Source organism: Thamnophis sirtalis, unplaced genomic scaffold (assembly GCF_051295495.1).
Source record: "Thamnophis sirtalis isolate CommonGarterSnake01/CBP01778 unplaced genomic scaffold, rThaSir2_p1.2 scaffold_16, whole genome shotgun sequence".
NCBI lineage: Eukaryota > Metazoa > Chordata > Lepidosauria > Squamata > Natricidae > Thamnophis > Thamnophis sirtalis.
In genome coordinates this window covers 1,029,077-1,056,886 of record NW_028261396.1, presented here as the reverse complement: position 1 = coordinate 1,056,886, position 27,810 = coordinate 1,029,077, and the positions used below count along the sequence as shown (strand labels likewise).

The window sequence follows — 27,810 nt, the reverse complement described above, 5'->3', positions numbered from 1 at the left end:
CGGCCTATAAATCCTAATAAAATACCCCCCCCAAAAAAATACCCCTAGTTGCAGGGGTGGGTTTCTCGCCCCGTTCCAACTGGTTCGGTTGGAACGGGGCCGGCGTTGTCCTCGTGCATGCGCGCAGTGCACGCATGCGTACTAGCGCCTGTGCGATGCTCCAGCTGCTCCTGGAGGATCGCGCAGGCGCTGTATGCGTTCTGCGCATGCCTGGAAGCGCAGAACTCGTCAAAACTGGGTAAGAAACGCGGGCGGGCGGATCCTTCGGCGTTCCCGGAAGTTACTTACTTCTGGGTTCGCCAACCAACCGGTTCGCGGGGACCGCCGCGAACCGCCTGAAACCCACCCCTGCCTAGTTGTTTATTGGGTATATCTAATAGTTATGTAGATAAGTGCTTTAATCTGGCAAGATTCAGTTTGTAGGTGGACAGCAATAAAAACTTCTTGAAGTAACTTGGTTCTTGTGTCTGACGCATTCAATATCTATTTAGTACAAGATGTAAGAGAACATTTTGTTCTTCATGCAAACAGTGTAGCTGACACAGTATGGATAACGATGCTCGTGATGTCGCGAGCGATTGTGGGTGCACCTCGGTACACCCACGTTACACCTATCCTCCGCGAGCTGCACTGGTTACCGATCAGTCTCCGGATACGCTTCAAAGTGCTAGTCGTAACTTATAAAGCCCTTCATGGTATTGGACCTGGGTACTTGAGAGACCGCCTGCTGCCAATTACCTCCCAAAGACCCATTAGATCACACAGATTAGGCCTCCTCCGGGTTCCGTCCACCAGCCAATGCCACCTGGCTACCACCCGGGGGAGGGCCTTCTCTGTGGCAGCTCCGGCCCTTTGGAACGAACTCCCCGCAGAGATTCGGACCCTCACCTCTCTCCAGGCCTTCCGGAAAGCCGTTAAAACCTGGCTGTGCAGGCAGGCCTGGGCGTGATGAGTTCCCTCCCCTCTCGACATGTATGGTTGTGCGACTGTTGCCTACTTTTATTATTTGTCTTTTGTCTTTTATGTTCCCCCTTTTTTTCCCCTTTGAATTGTTCGACGCCCTGAGTCCTCCCGGAGAAGGGCGGCATACAAATAATAAAATACCAAAACCAATACCATATCATGAACGTAGGAAGTATAGCTATATAAAAATACACGAATCCAAAGTCATATATTGAGGACTCATTGGCTGCACAGGATGGCGGTGGAGTCACTGTGAAATGGAAAGGCAACCCATGTGATATTTTAAAAAAAACATCTGTAGTATTAACTCTGCAGAAAACCACCTTGCAAGCTTACAAATAGTCAGCTGTGCTGACTCAGTCAATATAGAACGATCACAACGGGAAAACAAAACCCCAGGTCCATGCTTATGCAGATATGTCATGGTATTGGATTATTATACATAGATAAACTTCAGAAGTTTCATTGCTTCTATTTCTTGTTTCTTTCTACAGCATCTCTCTGTCTCATATCCCAACTGATTTGCCAATTCTCAGAAATCACTTTCAAAAGTACAGGAGATTGCAAGGGACATGGAAGATTGCCAAGATAGGGGTACTTCATGTTAAGTCAGCAAAACTGCTTTTTAAAAATAATAATAATAATAATCCACTGGGACACTTCTATTGGCCAAGTAGGGAAAGGAGACAATTTTGCACATGTAGCCGTGGTAGAGATGTAAAACTTCACACTTCCACAGATAAGAGTGCTGTCCCTTTTAAGTAATTACTATATTCACTATGGTTGTGGGAAGAAATATCCACGTAGTTCAGTTCCAAGCCAGGGGGAAAGGCACTGGAAACATGGAGGCTGATTGGAAAGATTAGATTAGATTTATTTAGCTTGTATGCCGCCCTACTCCCGGAGGACTCAGGGCGTCTAACAAAAGAAGGGAAGGGGGTACAAAACTAAAAACAACAATTAAAAAATTCAGCAACAGTCATAACTTAGGATGGGCCTGGATAATTCAACAGCCCCAGGCCTGCCGGAAGAGCCAGGTCTTAGTTGCTTTGCGGAAGGCCGGAAGGGTAGTAAGGGTCCGGATCTCAACGGGGAGATCGTTCCCGTTTAATGATGAAGCAGAACCACACAAGGATTTGTGGTTCTGGGCAGCTGACCAAATGGAGTTGAGAGTGGGGTATTTTTGTACCTTCTCTGGACTTCGTATTTGAGCTTCCTGTTCCTGTGCAAGAACATGCATTCTATTGGCTGTTGTCAGATTCCTATGGGGTCATGTAAGGGTCATGTAGGGGTCATAGCTGGCTCTATATGCAAAAGAGGAAATGCAAATCCTAGGTGCTTGTCTGAGCTAACCTGGTTTACCTCTGGTTTATTGTTTATCTGAGCTCCCAGGTGAAGTTTAACTGCTCTGGGATCGTGCAATGAAGTGGCTTGTGATCTGAAAGGGTATTGGGCAGTTCCTATTGTGGCTTAAGGGCTTTCGTCCTGTTTTGGATCTTGAGTGAGGGGGCTTGCTTCTAATCCTACCATTCTGCCTTTGTTCAGACGTTGCTGCAGGGAATTTCAAAATATCCTGTCTTGAATGGATTTCTGCCTGCAGTATTTGCTTTGCCTATGAATAGAGCTATCTAGACACCAATCTTCCCTTTCAATAAGCTCTTTATCTTTTAAGTGCTGGCATTTGCTATGGGCTATTAAGGAAAGTGGGGGGCTGCTTTCTGCCTTTAAAAACACGTTTCTCCATTTGTCATCGAGGGAAATATAATATTCTGATCTTTTTAATATCCCTCCAAATATTTCATTCTTTGGGAGTGGGGGAACTGACTTTCTACCTGGTGTTAATTAAACATTGATCTTGAATTTTAGATTCCACTGATGAAAGATCCTGGCTGGATCAGAGAGGTCTGGACTCGTAATGTCAATGTAAGTATGTTCTTTTTACATTTGTGTTTCCTTCTAACGTAAAAAGAAAAGAAAAAAAAAGTCGCTGCAGATTTTACTCCGCTAATTGTTGCCAACTATAAGGGGTGAGGCTCATCTCCGTTTCTGCAGGACTGTCCGAAGACATTTCCATGGTCATGTGTCCAGCATGATAACATGGAACACTGTTAACCTTCCCACTGAAATGGTACCTATTTATCTACTTGCATTTACATGCTTTCAAACTGCTAGTTTGGCAGGAGCTGGGGTAAGGTCAGGAGCTCATCCTGATACGTGCCACTCGGATCTTGAACCTGGGCTGCCAGCTTTGCATCCAACAAGCCCGGCATCTTAACTTTTGAGCCACTGCATTGCCTCTTCTCGTTTTGGCTAAGATCAATGTGTGGTATCTGTTCTTATCAGTTTAATATCTGATGTTCAAACGTAGATATTCCAAAAGTCATGTTGGAAGGATTTTACCATACTCATCGTGCCTGGAGTGTCCTGATTCCCTCAAAACTTCTCACAACTTGTCCTGCAATGTCAACACGTCACATTCATAAACAAGGGAGATTAAAATCTGAAAATCACGTTGAGAAAACCATGAGTCTCATCGTCTCCTTCTCTTTCAACAGGGTCAAAGCTATCTAAATGATTCATCTTAGTCACCTGATTTGGTTCCGGCATAGGTTGATTAGTTCATTAGCACAACCACAATTGTTTCGTCACTGCTCAGAAATGGAGGCTCTCAAAGAGGTAGTAGCAACACCTGTTCTTACATTACACACTTCATCCTGAAGTACAGCCATAAAGATTTATGTCGATCAGTCCATAGCTGATGTTGAAGTCCACACGTTGTAACATTGTTGAGGTGGAGAAATACTGATGTCTACTCAGAAAGTATATCTCAGCAAATTTGTTACTGTCTTAAAAGATTAGAAGTCAACAATAATATTTGGAAGAATCTTCTGTATCAGGCTTTAAGTTATATGCAAAGATTTATATTACAAGATAGTAAAAGAATTCTCAGCAAGCAAAATTAGATTTATTTCTTTGAATGTTCGGAGACTGCAGTTGGTCCAGAATGCAGCCGCGCGAGCGATATCAGGGGTACCTCGGTACACCCGTGTTACACCTATCCTCCGCGAGCTGCACTGGCGCCCTTTTAGTCTCTGGACGCGCTACAAAGTGCTGGTGATTACCTTTAAAGCCCTACATGGCACTGGACCTGGATATCTAAGAGACCGTCTCCTGCTACATACCTTCCAATGTCCGATAAGAACTCACAAGTTAGGCCTCCTCCGGGTGCCGTCTGCCGGACAATGCCGGCTGGCGACCACTCGGGGGAGAGCCTTTTCTGTTGCTGCTCCAGCTCTGTGGAACGAGTTACCAACAGAGATCCGGACCTTCCCCACCCTTGCAGCCTTCCAAAAAGCCACCAAAACCTGGCTGTTCCAGCAGGCCTGGGGTTGCTGACTCAAATCAGGTCAACCCCCAATTAACCCGGATGTATGTTGTGTTTTTAAAATGTTTGTATTGTTTTACGTTCTTCCCCTATATGTTATTTTTATTTTATTCGTATTTGTAAGCCGCCCTGAGTCTCCCCCGGGATTGGGCGGCATATAAACCCATTAAATTGCTAAATTGCTAAATTTATACTCTGGCTTGTTCCTAAAAACTCAAAAGGGTTGGAATGAAACTGACTTGTTTTATCTCCACAACAGCAACCCTTGAGGTAGGTTGAGCTAAGACAAAATACCGTAACTATACAAAAGTCACCCAGTAAATTTCGATGTTTAAAAGTAGAGTTAAACGTGGGGCCTGGTATCTTAACAGTGGTACCATATTGGATCTCATGGGTAACTTTTGACCATCATTCTTCATCTTATTGAAAAAAAGTAATTCAACCAATATTTCACCCAATATATGGATGCCAAATCTTTGCTGGACTTCTAAAAGATGCCCTCACGCACACCAACATTACTGAAATCTCACAGGATTTAGCAGTCTTCTTTCTAAATAGGGGCTTGGGGAAGTGGAGAATCAGACAAAATACCCATTCCTTTAATAGCAATAGTAACTGAATAGTAACTGAAATTGAACGCTCTTCCTTAAAATAGTAAGATATTAGAACAGGCTGTCAAAATAGGAGACTTACTGCAATCCGGATTCACTTATGCGGAATTGGATTTGGAAAGAGAGAACTCTAATATCATATTGTGTTTATTTTTCTGAGGAAACTTTATAATGAATAAGACATAAGGGTTGAATTTGCAAAAACAGAGCGGTTTGGAATAAGAAGGGAAATGAAACAAACAGGAATATTGTCTCTATGTTTAATTTCCACAGATAATATATTATAAGAAGGGCACAAGTGAAGACTCAAGAATCAAACAGACCAAAATACTAAATTTCGGATACACCGAAAGTACTATAAGGGGCTTGGGGGAGGAAAGATTGTGAAAATAAAAATGGAGATTGGACAATTCAGGCGGATGTTAAACATTAAGATAAAAATGGACTCCTGGGGATGGCAGAAGACAGGAAGGCCTGGAGGAACATTGTCCATGGGATCACGATGGGTCGGACACGACTTCGCAACTAACAACTACATCAACTAGCACGAAACTTGCAATAGCAAGAAGCGGCGGGTGGCTTTGAGTTCTTGAACTCAAATAGGAAATTAATCCTAATTTAGTGCTGTGTCATTTAAGTGGTGGCAGTTCTTCCGTGTCTCAAATTCAAAATATGCAAAGTAGCCATTTTAATCGGCAACCAAACCGTGAGGCCAGAAGTCAGTCTTCTGAGAGCTTTATTATTATTTTTTCTGAAGTAAAGGCTGGTCGTTTAAAATCTGTTAAGAGTTCGCGACAAACCGGGATAATCAAACATCCAGAGGGCTAGCAATCTAGTTAGTGATATTGTGTGAGGATGCTCATGCAGCATTATCCTGGGCAAGGTGGCGAGGTGGCGCAGTGGTTAAATGCAGCACTGCAGGCTACTTCAGCTGATTGCAGTTCTGCAGTTCGGCTGTTCAAATCTCACTGGCTCAGGGTTGACTCAGCCTTCCATCCTTCTGAGGTGGGTAAAATGAGGACCCGGATTGTTGTTGGGGGCAATATGCTGACTCTGTAAACCGCTTAGAGAGGGCTGAAAGCCCTATGAAGTGGTATATAAGTTTAACTGCTATTGCTATTGCTATTCATTCCCTCTTCATGTTAGTGGGCCTGGGTACTTGAGAGACCGCCTACTGCCAATTACCTCCACTAGACCGATACGATCGCATCGATTAGGCCTCCTCCGAATTCCATCTTCCAGCCAGTGCAGACTGGCAACTACCCGGAGGAGAGCCTTCTCGGTGGCTGCTCCGACCCTCTGGAACGAACTCCCCGTGGAGATCCGGACCCTCACCACCCTCCAGTCCTTCCGCGCCGCTTTAAAGATCTGGCTGTCCCGGCTGGCCTGGAGTTAAGATTCCAGCCCCACCCGAATTGTGTGACTGTTGTGCTCTCTTTTTAACATGTTGTATTGTCTATTGTGTGTCTCCCCCCCCTTTTTTTTTTGAATTGTGAGCCGCCCTGAGTGCCCCCAGGGAAAAGGGCGGCATACAAATAAAGGAAACTAAACTAAACTAAACTCTTCGCCCAGATGAGCAAGGGGCGGGGCAAAGTGACACCTGCACAACAACCTCTTGGAATGCATACTTAGCCATACTTAGCCAAGAGGCCATACTTAGATTAGAGAATGTGGAGGTAATGGAAGCAGAATGAAGAGGTCATCCCAGGAGACAATATGCATACAGATATTATTTCCGCAGATTTCTGGGTAGGTCTTGTGTACTCTTTTGCTAAACAGGTTTACTCTTTTATTTTTTAAATTGAAAATTTTAAAAAGCTTTTACAAATATATACCCCCCTCCCTCACCCTCCCCACCAGAGCCCATCTCCCCCCCACAACCTCCCCCCCCCAAACTTCCCAGAGCAAATACAGGGTATAAATCTTTAACAATCATATTCTAAAAGAAATTAAAAGAAACTTGGCTTCATCTTTCGTTTGTGCTTTAACTCCTCTTTTGTTAAGCTAACTATAAACAAATTATATCATTCCTTACTTTTTTAATCATAAGCTATCTGGAATTTCTTAGTCCCGTATTTATTTTGAATATAGTCAGTCCATCTTCTCCACTCCAGTTTATATCTCTCATCTGAATGGTCCTTAAGATCTGCTGATATTTTAGCCATCTCTGCTAAGTTTGTTACTTTTAATGTCCATTCTTGAATAGTAGGCAAATCTTCCTTCTTCCAGTATTGCGCCACCAACAGTCTCTCTTCCGTTGTTAGGTTCAAAATCAAGTTAGTCTCTATAACAGTCAGTAGTTATACCTAACAAGAATAACTGAGGGATAAACTTTATCCTCTTTTTAAAAATATTTTGCATAATCCACCATATTTTTATCCAAAATGCTTTAACCTTTTTGCAAGTCCACCATATAGGGTAATATGTAGCATCAACACAATCACATCTCCAGCATTTAGGTTGTAAATTCGGATACATGCAAGCCAATTTTTTTAGGATCTAAGTGCCATCTATAAAACATCTTATAAAAGTTCTCTCTCAGGTTTTGGGCTTGTGTAAGTTTTACATTTCTTAACCCATATCTTTTCCCAGGTGTCCAACATTATTGGTTCTTCAGAATTTTGTGCCCACTAAAAAGGTTTACTCTTGAAAATGTCAATGGGTAGTAGGAAGTTGGGGTGGTATTGTGTGAAGTTTCTATTGACCTTAAACTTGCAAGGCTGTTTAAAAGGTTGGATTTGGAGCAGAGAGGCTTATGTAAAACTCCCACTCAGAATGAAGCTCATAGATCAGTGTTTCTCAACCTTGGCAACTTGAAGATGTCCGGGACTTCAACTCCCAGAATTCCCCAGCCAGCAAACGCTGGCTGGGGAATTCTGGGAGTTCAAATCCGGACATCTTCAAGTTGCCAAGGTTGAGAAACACTGTCATAGATTGACCTTGTCTACTGATCTTTTGCCAATATAATCTATGCCTGAGGATTGCTGTGATGATAACATGGTAGAAGAAAGAAAGAACCTTGTAGATAGTCTTTAATTCTTTGGAAGTGAGAGGTAGCAAAGATATCTGTTGCTTGCCAATTTGTTATTATGGGTACAGTTCAGTGGTGAGTTGCCAGTTTTTTTTATTACCGTTTCGGGTGCATTCCCGTGTGCAACACTACTGCGCATGCACAGAAGTGTCCGGGCGGGTGAGCGGAGCCTCCCACCGCTGCTACTACCATTTTGCCCAGTCCGAGCCGAACCGGGAGCAACCCACCTCTGGTACAGTATACTGGAAATGCCTGCTTACCCAAGGTGACGAGACAACCCGCTTTTGGCGGGATAGTACCAATTTTTAACAATTTGTCCCACGTCCCGCGGTGTTTTAAAAAAGTCCCGATTTCTGGAAAGAATGCATGACAAGCTAAGGAACGGCCAGAGAACGGGAAGGGAATATACGGTTTTCAGCGGCCATGTGGCTATTTCGCCAGGATATGAGTTTTATATTATTTTTGTTAATGTTATAATGTTAAACTTTAATAATAACAAATAATTACAATACTATTTTTGCGTTCTATGAAAATTTTTGTTGCTCCATATAGACCAAATTTTTAATCAAGAACACCCTCCTCCCCCCGGGCCAATGGTGTCCCGCTTTACCAATTACCAAGAGCCGAGGTGGCGCAGTGGTTAAATGCAGCACTGCAGGCTACTTCAGCTGACTGCTAGTTCAGCAGTTCAGCGGTTCAAATCTCACCGGCTCAGGGTTGACTCAGCCTTCCATCCTTCCGAGGTGGGTAAAATGAGGACCCGGATTGTTGTTGGGGGCGATATGCTGACTCTGTAAACCGCTTAGAGAGGGCTGAAAGCCCTATGGAGCGGTATATAAGTCTAACTGCTATTGCTATTGCTATGTTAAAATCTGGTCACCTTATGCTTACTACTTTAGGATGGGCTTTTAAAATCTTAAGGCAAATAAGTAACTTTGCAACTTTGCAACTTTGCAACTTTAATAAGATTTGTATGCCGCCCACTCCCCAGGGACTCTGGGCGGCTCACAACAAAAGCAAAGACATAAAAACATTAAAAATACAATTATTTAAAATAAGATATCATCCATTCAATCACGTGGGGCTGGATTTTAATCAACAGCCCCAGGCCTGCCGGAACAGCCAGGTCTTGGTCGCTTTACGGAAGGCCGGGAGAGTAGTAAGGGTCCGGATCTCTGTGGGTAGCTCGTTCCACAAGGCCGGTGCAGCAACAGAGAAGGCCCTCCCCTGGGGAGCAGCCAGCCGGCATTGTCCGGTTGACGGCACCCGGAGGAGGCCCAACCTGTGCGATCTTGTTGGTCTTTGTGAGGTAAGTGGCAGGAGGCAGTCTCTCAGGTAGCCAGGTCCTAAACCATGTAGGGCTTTAAAAGTAACGACTACCACCTTGAAGCGCGTCCGGAGACCAATGGGGAGCCAGTGCAGCTCGTGGAGGATAGGTGTAACATGGGTGTATCTAGATACAGCCCATATCACTCGCGCGGCTGAGTTCTGGACCAGCTGTAGTCTTCGAACACTCTTCAGGGGCAGCCCCATGTAGAGTGCATCTACGAAGTCTTACGAAGTGGCAAAAGGCATTTTAAAACAATTGTCTGGATGTATCCTATCGATCTCTTAATGAATTCTGAACATTCTCTCTTATTTAGGACTTTGAATTCCCACTGAATTCTATGAGATATTTTCAGGGAAATGTGTACATTTACATACCCTGTACCTTTAATTCATTTAAATGTTAGATATTACCACTTCGGTTATATTAATAGATAGCTTTTCTTTGTTGCAATTTTAAATATATCATACTTAATATAATTTTAGTGTTCACATTAGCATTTGATTTAGCCTAGGCTTCATCGTGGGTTTCACATATTAAAGCTATTTAGATGGTTTTACAGATATATTTTAACTCTGACTTAAATTTTATTTAGTATCTGTACTTGTCTTTGACCTCAATAAATTGAACTGAATTAATGATGTACCTATGATTATATTACAAAGGTGGCATAAATCCTCTGAATTCTCAGAAGTAGTAGGCTTGAAACTGTGTTTCTAATCTTTGTGGCTTAGATTCTTTGAAAATATGATTGTGCAATTGCCATTGCAACAAGAACACAAAAGATAATTGATGGGTGGTTTTTGAGCACATATATTGATTTTCTTGCGGTAAGTATGGTTGGATAAAACACAGTATAGGGAGTGTCAAAATCTTTGTGCATTTTATTTTCACTTGATCCCAAGTACATATCGGTAAACAACAAAAGATAAGTGACAACCAAGTTGTTATGAATGATTTGAATAAGGACCAATATTCAATCCATACTTCCTTGGAAGTGAATTTTACTAAACTAAGTAAGCTCTGCTTCCAAACTACTATAGTATAGATACTGACAACCTCTCTCTTTTCCAAAAAACACTTCAACTGTTCTTGAATTGGTGTTAAACATAAAAGTAAATGTATCTTTAAGTAAGTAAAACTGGGCTATCCAAGTAAATTAAATGGTATTCCTATGAATAAACCGCATCGCTAGGAGATAATATTCAGGAGTTAACACAGCCACATAATAGTTGGTTAAAATGGAGGACATTAAAGGAAAATAAATTTTCAATAATGTTTCTGAGACATTGCTTCCTTCCTTCCTTCTTTCCTTCCTCTTTCTTATTAGATAGTTCTGAGTAAAACTTACTCCATCGTGCCTTAATGTTATTATTTAGCATAAAGATTATTTAGCTGTTTGCAAAACAAGTATCACATGCAAATGACAGAAAGTAATAATCTACCGTGCCACTTAATTGGTGTTCCACCTCTGGGAATCCTGTAATTAGGATGAATTGGTATCAGAACTTCAAAAAAAAAATTGAATACAGGAGATGTGATCTAATCAAAACAGTGTTATCAGGTTTTAAAGCAATAATATATAACAAGTATAGAAACCAAGGGAAATGTTGTAGATGCATATATCATCAATTTAGTGAGTTGGTCCGTTTTTTGGGGGGGGAGGGGGTTGGATAGTGCAGCAAGATTTTGATTGGGTTCCTACATGCTTTTCCTTAGAGATTAATTACTGTATAATGAATAAAGCAGAAGTGAGGTCTGACAAGGTTAGATCAAGGATATTGCACCGCTGCTTCTGATCATGATGCTTCCTTTATAAGTGATAACTTTGATGCTAGGTGAAAGGCTTATTAGAAGCTGCTGCCCTTGAAGAGTGTTCGGAGACTTCAGCTTGTCCAGAATGCAGCCGCGCGAGCGATTGTGGGTGCACCTCGGTACACCCACGTCACACCTATCCTCCGCGAGCTGCACTGGCTGCCCATTGGTCTCCGGACACGCTTCAAGGTGCTAGTCGTTACTTTTAAAGCCCTACATGGTATGGGACCTGGGTACTTGAGAGACCGCCTCCTGCCAATCACCTCCCAAAGACCTATTAGATCCCAAAGACCTATTAGATCCCACAGACTAGGCCTCCTCCGAATTCCATCTGCCGGCCAGTGTCGGCTGGCAACCACCCGGGGAAGGGCCTTCTCTGTGGCTGCTCCGGCCCTCTGGAACGATCTCCTCACTGTCAGAGTCTGGTGGCAGCTCCAACGGCTCCTGCTGGGCCACAACAAATATGTATAGATTGAAGTAAGGGGGGGGGGGCGGAAAGAAATATATAATAGATGTATACCAATGTGGAAATGTTGTATAGAAGGAAAATGTCATTTTTTTAAAAAAAACTGTTAAATAAAAAAAATTTTTTAAAGGAAGCTGCAGTCTCCTGGTTTCTAGTCTTTTACCACTGCTCAGGGTGAAGGAGTGGAGTACTTTGGACCAATTTGGTTATTTGCCAAGAGCCGAGGTGGCGCAGTAGTTAAATGCAGCACTGCAGGCTACTTCAGCTGACTGCAGTTCTGCAGTTTGGCGGTTCAAATCTCACCGGCTCAAGGTTAACTCAGCCTTCCATCCTTCTGAGGTGGGTGAAATGAGGACCCGGATTGTTGTTGGGGGCAATAGGCTGACTCTGTAAACCGCTTAGAGAGGGCCGAAAGCCCTATGAAGCGGTATATAAGTCTAACTGCTATTGCTATTGCTATTTTAATTTGTCCAGGTGTGGGTGAAAACCCAAACCAGGCTGTGGCTTAGGTTGTACACGACTGACGCAGGTGGTTTTCAAAAGTTTGTTGTGAGAAAAGCAACTCTGCGGCCTGTTGTTAGCTTCTTTTCACTGACCTCTGCATCTATAAATAAAACTCACACGAAAAGGTTACTGTAAATCATCGGTGCTGACTCATTCGAAGGAAACTGAACCCTGTAACATTACCCCTGGGAATTTGCCACCTTTTGAGAAAGCAAGGTTTCCTTTGATTTGGATGAGAGGATAAATGGGGAACTCATCAAATTTGCAGATGACACCAAGCGGGCAGGAATAGCCAATACTCCAGAAGACAGGCTCAAGATACAGAAGGATCTTGACAAACTTGAACATTGGGCACTATCTAACAAAATGAAATTCAAGGGTGAAAAGAGTAAGGTTCTACATTTAGGCAAGAAAAACGAAATGCACAGGGACACTATAGGTGGTACCTTGCTCAATAGTAGTAACTGTGAGAGGGATCTTGGAGTCCTAGTGGGGAACCATTTAAATATGAGCCAGCAGTGTACAGCAGCTGCCAAAAAAGCCAACACAGTTCTAGACTGCATCAACAGAGGGATAGAATCAAGATCCCGTGAAGTGTTAATACCACTTTATAAGGCCTTGGTAAGGCCACACTTGGAATACTGCATCCAGTTTTGGTCACCACGATGTAGAAAAGATGTGGAGACTCTAGAAAGAGTGCAGAGAAGAGCAACAAATATGATTAGGGGACTGGAGACTAAAACATACGAAGAACGGTTGCAGGAACTGGGGTTGTCTAGTTTAATAGAAAGAAGGATTAGGGGAGACATGATAGGAGTGTTCCAATATCTCAGGGGTTGCCACAAAGAAGAGGTAGTCAAACTATTTTCCAAAGCACCTGAGGGTAGAACAAGAAGCAATGGGTGGAAACTAATCAAGGAGAGAAGCAACTTAGAACTGAGGAGAAATTTCCTGACAGTTAGAACAATTAATCAGTGGAACAGAAATTGTGAATGCCCCAACACTGCAAGTCTTTAAGAAGATGTTGGATAGCCATCTGTCTGAAACGGTATAGGGTTTCCTGCCTAGGCAGGGGGTTGGACTAGAAGACCTCCAAGGTCCCTTCCAACTCTGCTATTGTATTGTATTGTATTGTATTGTATTGTATTGTATTGTATTGTATTGTATTGTATTGTATTGTAAGGAGCTAACTAACTACAGAAATGCAATCTCTGAGTCTCAATCCTTTAGCTATTCTTACCTGATAATTCCTCTATCCTTTAACTGGAACAGGAGTTAAAATCGAGTCCATCCAATCAAACGGTTTTTTTCCCTTTCTTCTTTTATAATCCTCTTGTAATTCAATACTTTTGATATTATCAGAGTCCATCTAGGAATGACAGCCTCTTTTCAAAACATAGGAAGTCAGGACTGGTAGAAGGAAATTGTATTTAAAAGTCTCACAGCCCAAGGATAGAAACTATCTTTAAACCTGTTTGTTTGGCTGGCTACACAAACATACTAACACACACACACAGACGATTAGATTAGATTTAGATTTAGATTTATTTTATTTGTATGCCGCCCTTTTCCGGGAGGGACTCAGGACGGCGAACAACTCGAAAGGGGAAAAGGGGATACAAACACAATACAAGTGATTAAAATAACCAAGAATCACACAGCCACACAAGTCGAGAGGGGAGGGGAACTCATCGACCCCAGGCCTGCCGGCACAGCCAGGTTTTAACGGCTTTCCGGAAGGCCTGGAGAGAGGTGAGGGTCCGAATCTCTGCGGGGAGTTCGTTCCAAAGGGCCTGAGCTGCCACAGAGAAGGCCCTCCCCCGGGTGGTAGCCAGGTGGCATTGGCTGGTGGACGGAACCCGGAGGAGGCCTAATCTGTGTGATCTAATGGGTCTTTGGGAGGTAATTGGCAGCAGGCGGTCTCTCAAGTACCCAGATCCAATACCATGAAGGGCTTTATAAGTGACGACTAGCACTTTGAAGCGTATCCGGAGACTGATCGGTAACCAGTGCAGCTCGCGGAGGATAGGTGTAACGTGGGTGTACCGAGGTGCACCCACAATCGCTCGCGCGGCTACATTCTGGACAAGTTGGAGTCTCCGAATACTCTTCAAGGGCTGCCCCATGTAGAGCGCATTGCACCAAAGGCAAGCCCAACCAATGAACCAGTCTGCAGTAGGAATTCCAGGAAGAACTTAATACTTCAACAAAATATGGACTAAGGAATACCTACTATTTCTTAAGATTCCCACCTAAGGAATCAGGCGAGAGAGCTACTGTATTTAAACATGTTTATATGTCCTCTTTGATTTTTTTTTCATAATAAACAAATCAAGATAGCTTTCGGAAATATGTGGGAGACCGAATTTGTTTTCAGGATTCAAATGATTTGCAAGTGAAAATGGGTAGGCCAATGACGAAAGGGCGAAGTGCATTTGCATCCTGTTTAGCTAAGGCTGACTATGTATTTCAATGCATTGGAAAGGTTGGTTTTTAAAACCCTATATGTGAAAATTGTTATACAGGTAATCCTTGACCTACGACCATAACCAAGCCCCAAAATTTCCATTGTTAAAAGAGAGTTTTGCCCCATTATACTATCTCCCCCCCCCGTTACAATTGTTAAGCAAATATTGCAGTTCTTAAGTGAACCATGCAGTCATTAAGTGAATTTGGCTTCTCTCATTGACTTTGCTTGTGGGAAGCTAGGTGGGAAGGTTATAAATGGTGATCACAGGACCCCAGGACAGTGGAACAGAGCCGAGGTGGCGCAGTGGTTAAATGCAGCACTGCAGGCTACTTCAGCAGTTCGGCTGTTCAAATCTCACCGGCTCAGGGTTGACTCAGCCTTCAATCCTTCCGAGGTGGGTAAAATGAGGACCCGGATTGTTGTTGGGGGCCATATGCTGACTCTGTAAACCGCTTAGAGAGGGCTGAAAGCCCTATGAAGCGGTATATAAGTCTAACTGCTATTGCTATTGCTATAATGCCAGTTGCCAAGTGCCTGAATTTTTATCACGTGACCATGGGGATGCTGCAAAGGTGAAAACCTATCATAGGTCACTTTTTTTCAGTGCTGCTGTAGCCTCAAATGGTTACTAAATGAATGTCTGTAAGCCGAGGACTGCCTGTACAAAATGTTACGATGCATGCTATAAGGGCTGAATTGCTAAAGGTCTTAAAACTCAAATATCTGAGAATGAATATTTCCAGAACCTTAGGAGGATGTTACTTAAGATCCTGATTTATTTTTTTTAATGGGTTCACTCAATTCCTGCCCATTCTCTTCCCGCAACAACAGACCAGCAATAGGTTTTGTTGCTTTTTTGTGGTTCAAAAGTTTTATTTCTTTTAAAACAAACATTTCATCATTCCTCAATCAGTAAGACATCGAAGTACAATTTTTTGTGTGTCAAAATAGTTCTAGTTTACCACCAAATTCGGTTCCACCACAAATCCACGGTAGACTAAAGCGCGCTCGACGAAAGCGCGTACGTGACGTCATCACAGCGCGATGAAAACGGCACGCTGTGAGTGGTAAACTTAAAATTAACGTGTAAATCTAAACCTAACCCCCCCCAAACCTAACCCTAAACCTAACCCTAGCCCTAACCCTAACCCTTAACCTAACGCTAAACCTAACCCTAAACCTAACCCTTAACCTAACGCTAAACCTAACCCTAAGCCTAACCCTTAACCTAACCCTAAACCTAACCCTAAACCTAACCCTTAACCTAACGCTAAACCTAACGCTAACCCTTAACCTAACCCTAAACCTAACCCTAACGCTTAACGTAACCCTAAACCTAACCCTAACCCTTAACCTAACCCTAACCCTAACCCTTACCTTTATGTGAATCGGCTTGTTTTAATTTATTTTTAATTTTATTTGTCGCGCTGCTGATGACGTCACGTACGCGCTTTGATCGGCCGCGCTTTAGTGGACCGTGGTTTTGACGGGTCACGCCAAATTCTTGTCTAGCCTAATGTATAACCCTCCCTCCCCCCTCCCCCCAACCCCCTCCTCCTCCCCTCCCCGACTTCCCAGAGCCCATACACGGTATGGATTTTTAACAAACACAGTCTACAATCTATTGAGAAAAAAGAAATAAAGAAATTAATGACATCTCTACATTGATCTTAGCTTCTTCTTGATGAGCTAACTTTAAACAATTTAAATCATTCCTGATCTTAAGCATAGGCTAACTGGAATTTCTTGGTCCCGTATTTATTTTGTATATAGTCAATCCATTTTTTTCCAGTCTCGTTTATATCTCTCATTTGAGTGATCTTTAAGATATGCCGATATTTTAGCCATCTCGGCTAAGTTTGTGACTTTGAATGTCCATTCTTGAGTTGTAGGCAGGTCTTCCTTCTTCCAGTATTGTTTTGTTGCTTTTTACTTGTTTCTTCTTCTGCTGCAATCCATCAATAACAGGAAGGATCAGATTAAGAAATCACTTTCCTGAGTTAGCAGCATACAAAACACGTGATCACAGCTACACCAAATCTGTACAGCTAGAACTGCCAAAACTGTAACGTGGGGTGAGTATATTCACCAATCCTAATTCACCTTGAAAAGTGACATTTTAAATTGGATTTATGCTTACTGCGATGTATTAATGTATCCAAGGCTTCATGGGTATTTTTGGCAATTAAGTAAACATGAATTCTGGGTGGGCAGAATAATGCTTAAATTAAAGTGCGTGTATAGACCTTAAGCTGAATAAGCAGGCATAGTATAATGTTGTCTCAGTGTCATGTTTTCAGGATATTCAAATTTTTTAAAGTGTAGGCTGGAATTATGATACAGGAAGTGTAAAGATTGGGGTTGATAGTAAGCGAAAACTTACTATCTGTAGTCTGAAGACTGAAATATTCGTGACCCGTCAAAACCGCGGTCGACAAAAGCGCGCTCGACGAAAGCGTGTACCTGACGTCATCAGCAGCGCGACGAAAAAAATTAAAAATAAATTAAATTGAAATTAAAATAAAATTAAAGCAAGCCGATTCACATAAAGGTAAGGGTTAGGGTTAGGGTTAGGGTTAGGGTTAGGTTAAGGGTTAGGGTTAGGGTTAGGTTTAGGGTTACGTTAAGCGTTAGGGTTAGGTTTAGCGTTAGGTTAAGGGTTAGGTTTAGGGTTAGGTTTGGTGGGGTTAGGGTAAGGTTTTCGCTTTAATTTTAAATTTACCGCTCACAGCGCGATGTTTTCGTCGCGCTGTGATGACGTCACGTACGCGCTTTCGTCGAGCGCGCTTTTGTCTACCGCGGTTTTGTGGTGGAACCGAAATATTCTGTGAAACCTCAAATGTGAAGGAGGCCAAAACTAGTGTCTTTGGAGAATCTCAATCATCGAGGTCACGGTTATCCCAAAAGTGCTTTTTCAGGAGGCAACTGGGATTTTCTTGTTTTTCTTTGAAGACCTTTTGCTTCTCATCCAAGAAGTTTCAGAGCTGAAGGAGCCTCTTGGATGAGAAGTGAAAGAAAAGTCTTCCAAAAACACCAAGAATGTCCAGTTGCCTCCAAAACCAGTGGTCCTGCAGGTTTTGATGGACTTTAGTTGACCAGTATGACCTCTTACTGGGAATTAGTCATTGTATGTGCAAATAAAGAAACTTCCCCCTAGGCACTGTGGCACAGAGACTCTGGTGTGGGCGTGTCCGAGAATGTCTTAGAATAACTTTATTGTCACTTTGAACATATACTAATCAGCACACATCAAAATGACATTTTGTTGCAAAGGGTCTCCACCTCTAATATACACTGCATAAACATGACAAAATAAATAAACGCAAAAATTATGCTGATTATGAAGTTAGCACCCTCCCCCTCTTCTAGAAAAATAAAACATCCTGGGGAATATTGAATATTGTACTCTACTCTACATAACAAAGGTAGGGTTAGCCCTCCACAGAATCTCACCACATGGCATCTGGGAACTCAGCCAAGCTTGGGACTCAAAAGATACACAACCTACAAAGTTAGCTAAGACAACACCCCCTCCTCCCCCGGGGAGTCTGACAACCAATCAGAATACATTTATTACACAGGAACAAGAAACAGAGAGGTGGGGCCAAACAGAGAGTATAAAATACTCAGGAACTCTCAGCAAGCCCCTTTTCTCTCTTCTCTTCTTCACCCAACATCTTGAAGCATGTGATTCCCCCTTTTCTGTCCAGGAGCTCAAACCATGTGATAGGAATAGCAATAGCAGTTAAGACTTATATACCGCTTCATAGGGCTTTCAGCCTTCTCAGAGTCAGCATATTGCCCCCAACAACAATCCAGGTCCTCATTTTACCCACCTCGGAAGGATGGAAGGCCGAGTCAACCCTGAGCCGGTGAGATTTGAACAGCCGAACTGCAGAACTGCAGTCAGCTGAAGTAGCCTGCAGTGCTGCATTTAACCACTGCACCACCTCGGCTCTTTTTGATCCTGTCCACCAAGCAGCCTCTATGTTTCCAGTTTTTTTCCCCCCCACTTGGAACCGAACCCAGGACATTTCTATCACCAATGCATATACCCCACATATGTTATACGATACAGAGAAACGACAGTCTATCTCGGGTGTAAACATGTACATGGCGAGAGAAACGAATCTTGCGAGTTTGCCAGACAGATGGCACAGGGAACAAATAAGATTGTGTCAAGGGCCTCTGGTTCACGGTCTAGAGTTCCTTTGAAAAATGTTAATAAATTACTCTTGCCAATTATTGAACACAATTACAAGAGTGGGGAGTGTTCAAAAAGGCAGCTCCTTTTTCTGTTGTGAAAGGCAGAAACTTTCTGGGATACACCTGAAGATATCATAAGCAAAAACTCGGGGAAAGAGATGATGCATAAATTTATAAGAGAGAATTGTTTTCAGTTGTTGTCTAATATATTAAGAGCCGTGTCAAGACAGAACCGCGCTCGACTAAAGTGCGCCCGATTAAACCGCGTCGCTGATGTCATCAACAGGGCGACAACAGCGAGCCCGGAGAAAGAAGGGCGCTTTAAATAGCGCTTTGAAAGCAAGCCGATTCAAGTTAAGGTAAGGGTTAGGTTTAGGGTTAGGTTTAGGGTTAGGTTTAGGTTTAGGGTTAAGGGTTAGGGTAAGGTTAAGGGTTAGGATTAGGTTTAGGTTTAGGGTTAGGTTTAGGGTTTGGTTAAGGGTTAGGCTTAGGTTAAGGGTTAGGATTAGGTTAAGGGTTAGGGTTAGGGTTAGGTTTAGGGTTAGGTTAAGGGTTAGGATTAGGTTTAGGGTTAGGTTAAGGGTTAGATTTAGGGTTAGGTTAAGGGTTAGGGTTAGGTTAAGGGTTAGGATTAGGTTTAGGTTTAGGGTTAGGTTAAGGGTTAGGGTTAGGTTAAGGGTTAGGATTAGGTTTAGGTTTAGGGTTAGGTTTAGGGTTAGGTTAAGGGTTAGGGTTAGGTTAAGGGTTAGGTTTAGGGTTAGGTTTAGGGTTCGGGTTCGGTTTAGGATTAGGTTTAGGGGGGTTAGGTTTAGGGGTTAATTTTAGGTTTAGCGTTTACAGCGTTTCTGTCTACGCGCTGTTGTCGCCCCGTGATGACGTCAGCTACGCGGTTTCGTCGAGCGCGCTTTAGTCGAACGCGGTTTTGTGGTGGAACCATTAAGAGCAACTTTGTTTTTTCTCATCTTGCTTTCGACACCTAGAGATGTTTGAGTCAGCTCATTCTTCTATCTTCGTTTTTATCACTAAGGCACTACCCGACCAATTTCTTTAAAACTGCTGCTTCGACCAAGGTTAGTTTCCTAGGAGTATTTCTGATGCCAGGCCAAGCAAATAGGGCCGTTGGGTGGCTTCCTTTCGCATCAGAATAAAGAGAGCGATTGCTCAAAGCAACAATACCAGGGTTTCTAACGCTCAACCGGAAGAGAAGCCTTGTAAAAAATACCACATCAGGTTCAACAAAGCAGTTCTCCGTGCTCTCACCCGGGAATAAGCCTTTATTAATTTGAAAATGCAGAGAAGCCTGCCCCTCGGGCAGGATGGAGGAACTCATTTCCTATTTTTTATAAGGTGTGGCGGTTTCTTCTTTTTATTTTCTCGGGCAGCACAAATAAGCACCATGTGGATCCAAGGGGTAATTGATAGCCCTATGATCACCTCGTCCTCCCCTTTCTTTATTAGAAGTCTTAATAAATCACCTCGTTTTCTAACGTCTGTCTGTCTGTCTATCTATCTATCTATCTATCTATCTATCTATCTATCATCTCTCTCTCTCTCATCTATCTATCTATCTATCATCTCTCTCTCGCTCTCTCTCATCTATCTATCATCTCTCTCTCTCTCTAATCTATCTATCTCTCTATCATCTATCTCTCTATCATCTATCAATCTATCATCTATCTATCATGTATCTATCATGTATCTATCTACCTACCTACCTACCTACCTATCTATCTATCTATCATCTATCTATCTATTTATCATGTCTGCCTGTCTATCACTCACCTATCATGTCTGTCTGTCTATTATCAATCAATCACCTATCATGTCTGTCTAATCTATCTATCTATCTATCTATCTATCTATCTATCTATCTATCTATCTATCTATCTATCTATCTATCATCTATCTATCTATCTATCTATCTATCTCTAATCTATCACCTATCATGTCTGTCTGCCTGTCTATCAATCACCTATCATGTCTGTCCGTCTGTCTATCTATCATCCATCCATCCATCCATCTATCATCTATCTATATTTAATCTATCACCTATCTATCATGTGTGTCTGTCTATCTATAAATCACCTATCATGTCTGTCTAATCTATCTATCTATCTATCCATCCATCTATCTATCTATCTATCTATCTATCTCTAATCTATCACCTATCATGTCTGTCTGTCTATCACCTGTCTATCTATCAATCAATCACCTATCATGTCCAATCAATCAATCACCTATCATGTCTGTCTAATCTATCTATCTATCTATCTATCTATCTATCTATCTATCTATCTATCTATCTATCTATCTATCTATCTATCTATCATCTCTAATCTATCACCTATCATGTCTGTCTGTCTATCTATCACCTATCTATCATGTCTGTCTCTATCAATCACCTATCATGTCTATCTATCAATCACCTATGTCTGTCTGTCTATCTATCAATCACCTATCATGTCTGTCTGTCTGTCCATCTATCACTTATCTATCATGTCTGTCTGTCTATCAATTGTCTGTCTGTCTGTCTGTCTGTCTGTCTGTCTATCATCTATCTATCTATCTCTCTCTCTATCTATCAATCATGTCTGTCTGTCTGTCTATCAATCAATCACCTATCATGTCAGTCTAATCCATCCATCCATCCATCCATCCATCCATCCATCCATCCATCCATCCATCCATCCATCCATCCATCCATCCATCCAATCATTCCTCTGGGTTCCTCCATCTAATCCTCTGGGTTCCGCCTGCCCATTAAAGCAGCGCCTCCGACGATCCCAGCGATGTGTTTTGTTCACGCCGGCCTTATTTACCCGGCACGTGCCCGAAAGGCTCCGGCAAACAACATTCCAAAAGCCCCACCCAGAGGCTCGCGTCTCGCCGCCCCGCCCCCTTCCTGCCGAGCGCGGGGGGGTGGTGGTGTTCGGCTGAGGCCAGGCGGGCCCTCTGATTGGCCGGGAGGATCACCTCAGTTCTCCTCCTCCTGGCGCTGACTCACAATGCAAACGGCCAAGCGCGGAGCCGCTTCAGAAGCCCAGGGGCCCTGCCGAGGGGGGGATCCCGACGGCCGAACGGGACCCGCCGAATTAAAATCAGGTGGCTCCTCTCCTTCCTTTCGCCTCGCCCTCTGCCCTTCGCCTTTGCAGAGGGTCCCCTGCAAATTGGGTGGGTGGGTGGGTGGGTGGGGGGTTAGCGAAAGTGGCATCAACTCAGACCTCGAGGTGGGTGCAGCTTATATGTGGACAATGGTTTCGTGCCTCGCCATTCAGTAGCCATGTCCGTTTCCAGGATTCAGAAAGGTTGTGCAGATAAAGAGGTGTAAAAAGGGTGTTGTTGTTGTTGTTGTTGTTGTTAGTATTGTTATTGTTGTTTTTATTGTTTTATTGTTATTATTGTTGTTATTTTTAATATTTTGTTGTTATTGTTATTATTGTTGTTGTTATTGTTGTTTTTATTGTTTTATTGTTATTGTTATTTTTAATATTTTTGTTGTTATTGTTTTTATTGTTTATTGTTATTGTTGTTTTTATTGTTTTATTGTTATTTTTAATATTTTTGTTGTTTTTTATTGTTTTATTGTTATTATTGTTGTTATTTTTAATATTTTTGTTGTTATTGTTGTTGTTATTGTTGTTTTTATTGTTTTATTGTTATTGTTATTTTTAATATTTTTGTTGTTATTGTTATTATTGTTGTTTTTATTGTTTTATTGTTATTTTTAATATTTTTGTTGTTGTTTTTATTGTTTTATTGTTGTTATTGTTATTTTTAATATTTTTGTTGTTATTGTTGTTATTGTTGTTTTTATTGTTTTATTGTTATTGCTATTTTTAATATTTTTGTTGTTATTGTTGTTTTTATTGTTTTATTGCTATTATTGTTGTTATTTTTAATATTTTTATTGTTATTGTTGTTGTTATTGTTGTTATTGTTATTATTGTTATTGTTGTACCTGGGATGTTGTCCCAGGAAGCCCTGTTCTGGGGAAATGTATTCTTCCAGCAGCATTTAAAACTAACAATCTCTTTTTTTTTGCTGCTGCTTGGAGAAAAAAGGAGGACCAAATAAGATTACATTTTTTCTTCTCATTGAACAAAATTCTGAAATATTACAGAGACATGTCTGTTTGTATATAAAATCTGAGCCTAGTATTCAAGGTTAACCACCCTGTAGTTTGGGAATAATGGTGCGTTCTTTGCTTCCCAGGCACAAAACTGCCTGGCATCCTCATCACGCTTGGCAATTGTTGTGTACATTGTACAGTATATATGAATGAAGTGGCTAATTCAGTGTTTCTCAACCTTAGCGACTTTTAAGTCCTGCTATGCTGGCTGGGGGATTCTGGGAGTTGAAGTCCACAGGTCTTAAAGTCGCCAAGGTTGAGAAACACTGGGGGATTCTGGGAGTTGAAGTCCACAGGTCTTAAAGTCGCCAAGGTTGAGAAACACTAGGCTAATTTCTTTGTGTATATGCTGACACAGGTATTTCAATTCCATTGCATTGGAATGGGCAGGGTTGATTTTGTGACCCTTTGAGATGGACCAGGTTGTTCAAATCATTCACGACGGTGCCGCCTTGTGTAACTTAATTCAGTTCCACCAGTGGCTAAAAAAGTCTATTCATGGAGAGGTTCTTTTTATTTTTCATCATCTGAATGCATATTTCATCAAGTTACCTCCAAGATTTCCAGCCAGATATAGAAAAAAAAAAAATCAATTTATGTATTCCAGAAAATAGCACCACGGGTCCTGGAAGCTAAGGAGGGGTTCGATCTGGTTAATACTTGAATGGGAGGCTGTCATTGGCCTGGGGACTTAATTGGGAAACTGAAAAAAATGCCAATAACTTCCACATAGTTGCAAACAATAATGATATGGATGTATTCTTGACATTTGTTTCATTAGTGGTTTATCCCTCCTCTATTTTTTTGTCAGTTCCAAGTGCTACGCTTACCTAATGCTCCCACTTCTTATTTCTCCCCCCCGTAAGAACAATCCTTGGAGATGGGGCTGGATTGAGTGCGAGTGACCAGGCCAAAGGCATCCATCCATCCATCGTTCATCCCTAAGAGAAGACTAGAACGAAAGTCTCCTTGTTTCTAGCCCGCACTTTAGCAATAGCAATAGCAGTTAGACTTATATACCGCTTCATAAGGCTTTCAGCCCTCTCTAAGCGGTTTACAGAGTCAGCATATCGCCCCCACAGTCTGGGTCCTCATTTCACCCACCTCGGAAGGATGGAAGGCTGAGTTAACCTTGAGCCGGTGAGATTAGAACCGCTGAACTGCAGATAACAGTCAGCTTCAGTACTGCACCCTAACCACTGCACCACCTCGGCTCCCTACTACTACTACTACTCATTCTTGAGTTGCTTGGAATTGTGCTTTGCTTGAAATAAACGTTACCGTATGAATGAACCCCCATCTTATTAAGTTACCTCTGTGATTTTGGCCCCTCTTCATTTTGAACAAGGCGGCCACTTTCCAGGTTTTACAGAACTCCGATGATGCGCCTTGCATCCATCTGTCTCAGCAGCCAATGAGGTTTGTACCTTTCCTAGATCCATCTTCAGTGATTCACGCGGCTCTGACCTATATTTATAGCAGTGTTTCTCAACCTTGGCAACTTGAAGATGTCCGGACTTCAACTCCCAGAATTCCCCAGCCAGCATTCGCTCTGACCTATATTTATAGCAGTGTTTCTCAACCTTGGCAACTTGAAGATGTCCAGACTTCAACTCCCAGAATTCCCCAGCCAGCATTCGCTGGCTGGGGAATTCTGGGAATTGAAGTCCAGACATCTTCAAGTTGCCAAGGTTGAGAAACACTGATCTATAGAGTAGAGCAATCCAAGAGGCAGGCATAGCTAAAGGAGAGCCCCAACATTAATCCTCTACCTCCTTTTCTAATCTCAGCTCGAGTCATTCCCCTTAATTCCCCCCTTCGGCCTCCTGTCTGTTTTAGCTAGCTCCCTCCTCCGGGGCGGGTCCCATGCGGTGATGCGGAGATGATTTGACATCCCTGCAGTAGCCTCAGTAGACACAGAAGCGGGCACAGCAGTGCGTCGGCCCTGAGCTGCTGTGCCTCCTTTGCTCTAGCCTGCTCTGCAGTCATTCATTGCTCCTGGAGTTAAGATCGCCGCGGGAGAGAGAGAGCGCGAGAGCTGCTTTTTGCTTCCCTGGGGAGAAATTGCTGATGTGTTTTACAGTGGAGAAGAGAAATCGCGCCAGGTACGAAACAGCTGGAAGACCGTTTTTTGGCAGCAGGTCGTAGCGGAGACGGAATGTCAAAGAAGTCAGAGATTGCTGATTTTTTCCCCCCCCTCTCAGCTTAACGATGCTTACAGTGTTTATAGCTTTGTTTGAGCCTCCGTTATGCCTTTTTAAATTGCTTTTAACCCGGACAAGCGTTTCATGTACTTTTCTAGAAAAACACTGAACCTCCGGGATTCCCTTTCCGTCCCTTGCTTGCCACCATACGGAGCCAAAGATAAGCTGGTGTTTTTAAGGATCGCTGGTGACACGGTAACGCTGCTGAAGGTGGAGAGAAGCCTGTCGTTTCCTGGGATTCTCTAGTGTGATTTAAGAAGCATATTGTGGAAGGAACCTAGGCGGCAACGGTGGTAATAGCTGGGCCTAAGGGGTAACAAAAGGAAAAGGTTTATGGGCTTGCGGTAGAGTTCCAGGTACTCATTTTTGTCTGTAAGGGCTGTTTTGAGATGAGAAGAAAGCACTTCATTGGTTTCTGAAGGTGAAAAGAAATGATAGCCGTTTTAGATGCTTTAGATCAGTGTTTCTCAACCTTGGCCACTTGAAGATGTCTGGACTTCAACTCCTAGAATTCCCCAGCCAGCGAATGCTGGCTGGGGAATTCTGGGAGTTGAAATCCGGACATCTTCAAGTGGCCAAGGTTGAGAAACACTGCTTTAGATGTTTTTGGAGAGAGTTGAACTTTCCTTGGATCTTCCGTATCTGTGCACATAGTATTTTCTGTTTGATGACACAGTTGCCTAACGTGCAATGACAAATGGTTCTTTGATACTGCTGGCTATAATATGTAGATTGTGTCAATAGCTCAAATGTTAGTGTTAGTGAGTTGTGTACCTCCCGATGACATATTTACTTCAATTAACATTTAAAATAATGTTTCTATTGCCTAATACTCTCCTGTGGGAGAACCAAGCTTTATTGGTGTGGAAGCGAGAGCACAATTAAAATCATTTTAGCTTCTACCTAAGGAATTGTTGTTCACATTTCTGGTATACAGCCAGATAGAATGGGTGTGAGCTAAAACGGTGTCAGCAATTTCAACAGTCAATCATTAAATGTAGTAGAATTCTGCCTGTAAAATGTATTAGCGTTTTTTCAAAAGGTGTATTTTCTTTCATTGGAATAATCTCCTTTGCTTGGAGAAATCAGTGTAAACTCTCAGGATGATTGAAATTGTATTAATATACTATGTATTTTTCTGAATTCACCTTGATTGTATGCCTGCGGTAGAAAAAAGTAATGCAATGTATTTTTGAATTGAAGCCTCTACATTATGATATGTACGGTATGTGTGGTTTTTGCATTTTAAAGCTCTCATGTGATGTGCTTGATTTTACTGAGAGTTTCATATCTCAGTCACAAAGCATACTGGAGAATATTGGTCTATAACATTTGTAATAGCTTTGTTGTAAGGATTAAAGGGGAAGTATTATATGTGTTTCCCTTGAATGAAATATAGGATATAGCATAATTAAAAAACATAGTTATTAGATTTAAGTATAAAGAGGTTTTGTACTCAAAACTACATGGCATTCAGACAGATCATTTTTCTTTTGTGATGCCCAGTAATTCCATTAAATTTAAAGTTTTAAAAAAAAGCATGCGTTCAATTACAACCTTAATATGAAAGCACATTTTGAACCTAAAATTCATAGCTTTTAAAAATTCTGTGCAGTTGGGCCACACAAATCTTCCCTCAAAGCGGGAAGTCAAATACAAGAGGTTTTAGGACTTCAAAATGGCTTGCTGGATGGGGAATTTTAGGAACTAAAGTCTCCATATACGTAATTGGAGAGCATCTTGATTGGAGATAGTTACAAAACATGTATTTCTCTAAAATAGTACTACTACTAATAAAAATTCCATCTCCTCATCCCAAGTACTTGGGAAGGAGTTCATAAGTGGATAAAAATGTCAAATATAGTCTGAAAATCTGACTGATTGTGTGAACCACATAATTCTGGATGAGATGTGATGAGATACAGTAATTCATTCTCTCAATAGCTATGAATCAGTAATGGTTTACATTTGATTTCATCAGCATCAGTAGAAATGATTCAGGTCAAGCCTGAAACCTAGCCATCATTTTTTGCAAAGTGCTTTCAGACCCAGAAGGTAAATTTATATGCTAAATGGAGATTCTCATAGCCAGTTCACTGGGTGGACTTTTAAAGCATTCCTGCAGACATTTTGTCAAAAACGGTGGACTGTGTATAGAATTTCCACTTTTAGTGCGTTTGCAACTCTTCTGGTTGTAGAACCCTTGATTTTCAAGCCTCCTTCGTGCAATTAAACAGGGCAAAATATTTTCCCCAAACTATTAGAAGCAGTTAGGGGAATTTATAATGATAGCAGTCCCAAACATGCCTGTACACATTAGCGTTTGCTTTTCTTCCACAAACAAAGATTAAGTATTTAACAAGGCTGTTGTGGTTTGGTAGGTTGTGTTAGTTTCAAAATTGGGTCAATGCAGAAGTGATCAGGTTTATTTTTTTTTTTGCCAAGACTACATTTGTGTAGCTGAAATATTCAGTTATTCTCAAAGCTATTCTAAGCCATAAACTCCGGGAATCCTCCAATTTTCTGCTGAGGGTTATCTTTAGACCATGCTGGAAAAAACGTGAGTTCCTTGGTGCTGAACTTTTAAAGCTGTATAGCAGTGAATGGCCCTTCTTCCCATGAATGAGTATAGAAACATATGTGTGTTTATTTATATGGATTAAAGAGTTTAGAAAAGTGGATGTGGCAAAAGACAGAGC

At 42.0% G+C, this 27,810-nt stretch overlaps 1 protein-coding gene and 1 pseudogene across 6 annotated transcripts in view; both read left to right on the top strand.

Annotated features, from left to right (window-relative positions):
• The window catches only part of LPIN1 (lipin 1), a 141,144-nt gene that overhangs the window by 46,142 nt on the left and 67,192 nt on the right, over positions 1-27,810 (top strand). For 3 of the 6 annotated variants that reach the window (XM_087702708.1, XM_087702709.1, XM_087702713.1), the window contains exon 2: positions 2,830-2,886. In XM_087702708.1, coding sequence (XP_087558834.1) covers positions 2,830-2,886 — 57 coding nt within the window. Of the gene's footprint in view, positions 1-2,829; positions 2,887-21,790; positions 21,881-22,102; positions 22,123-24,823; positions 25,013-27,810 lie in introns of those variants that run through there. The other 3 variants (XM_087702711.1, XM_087702712.1, XM_087702710.1) reach the window with 3 other exon arrangements.
• On the top strand, positions 3,254-3,368 carry LOC148042396 (U2 spliceosomal RNA; annotated as a pseudogene).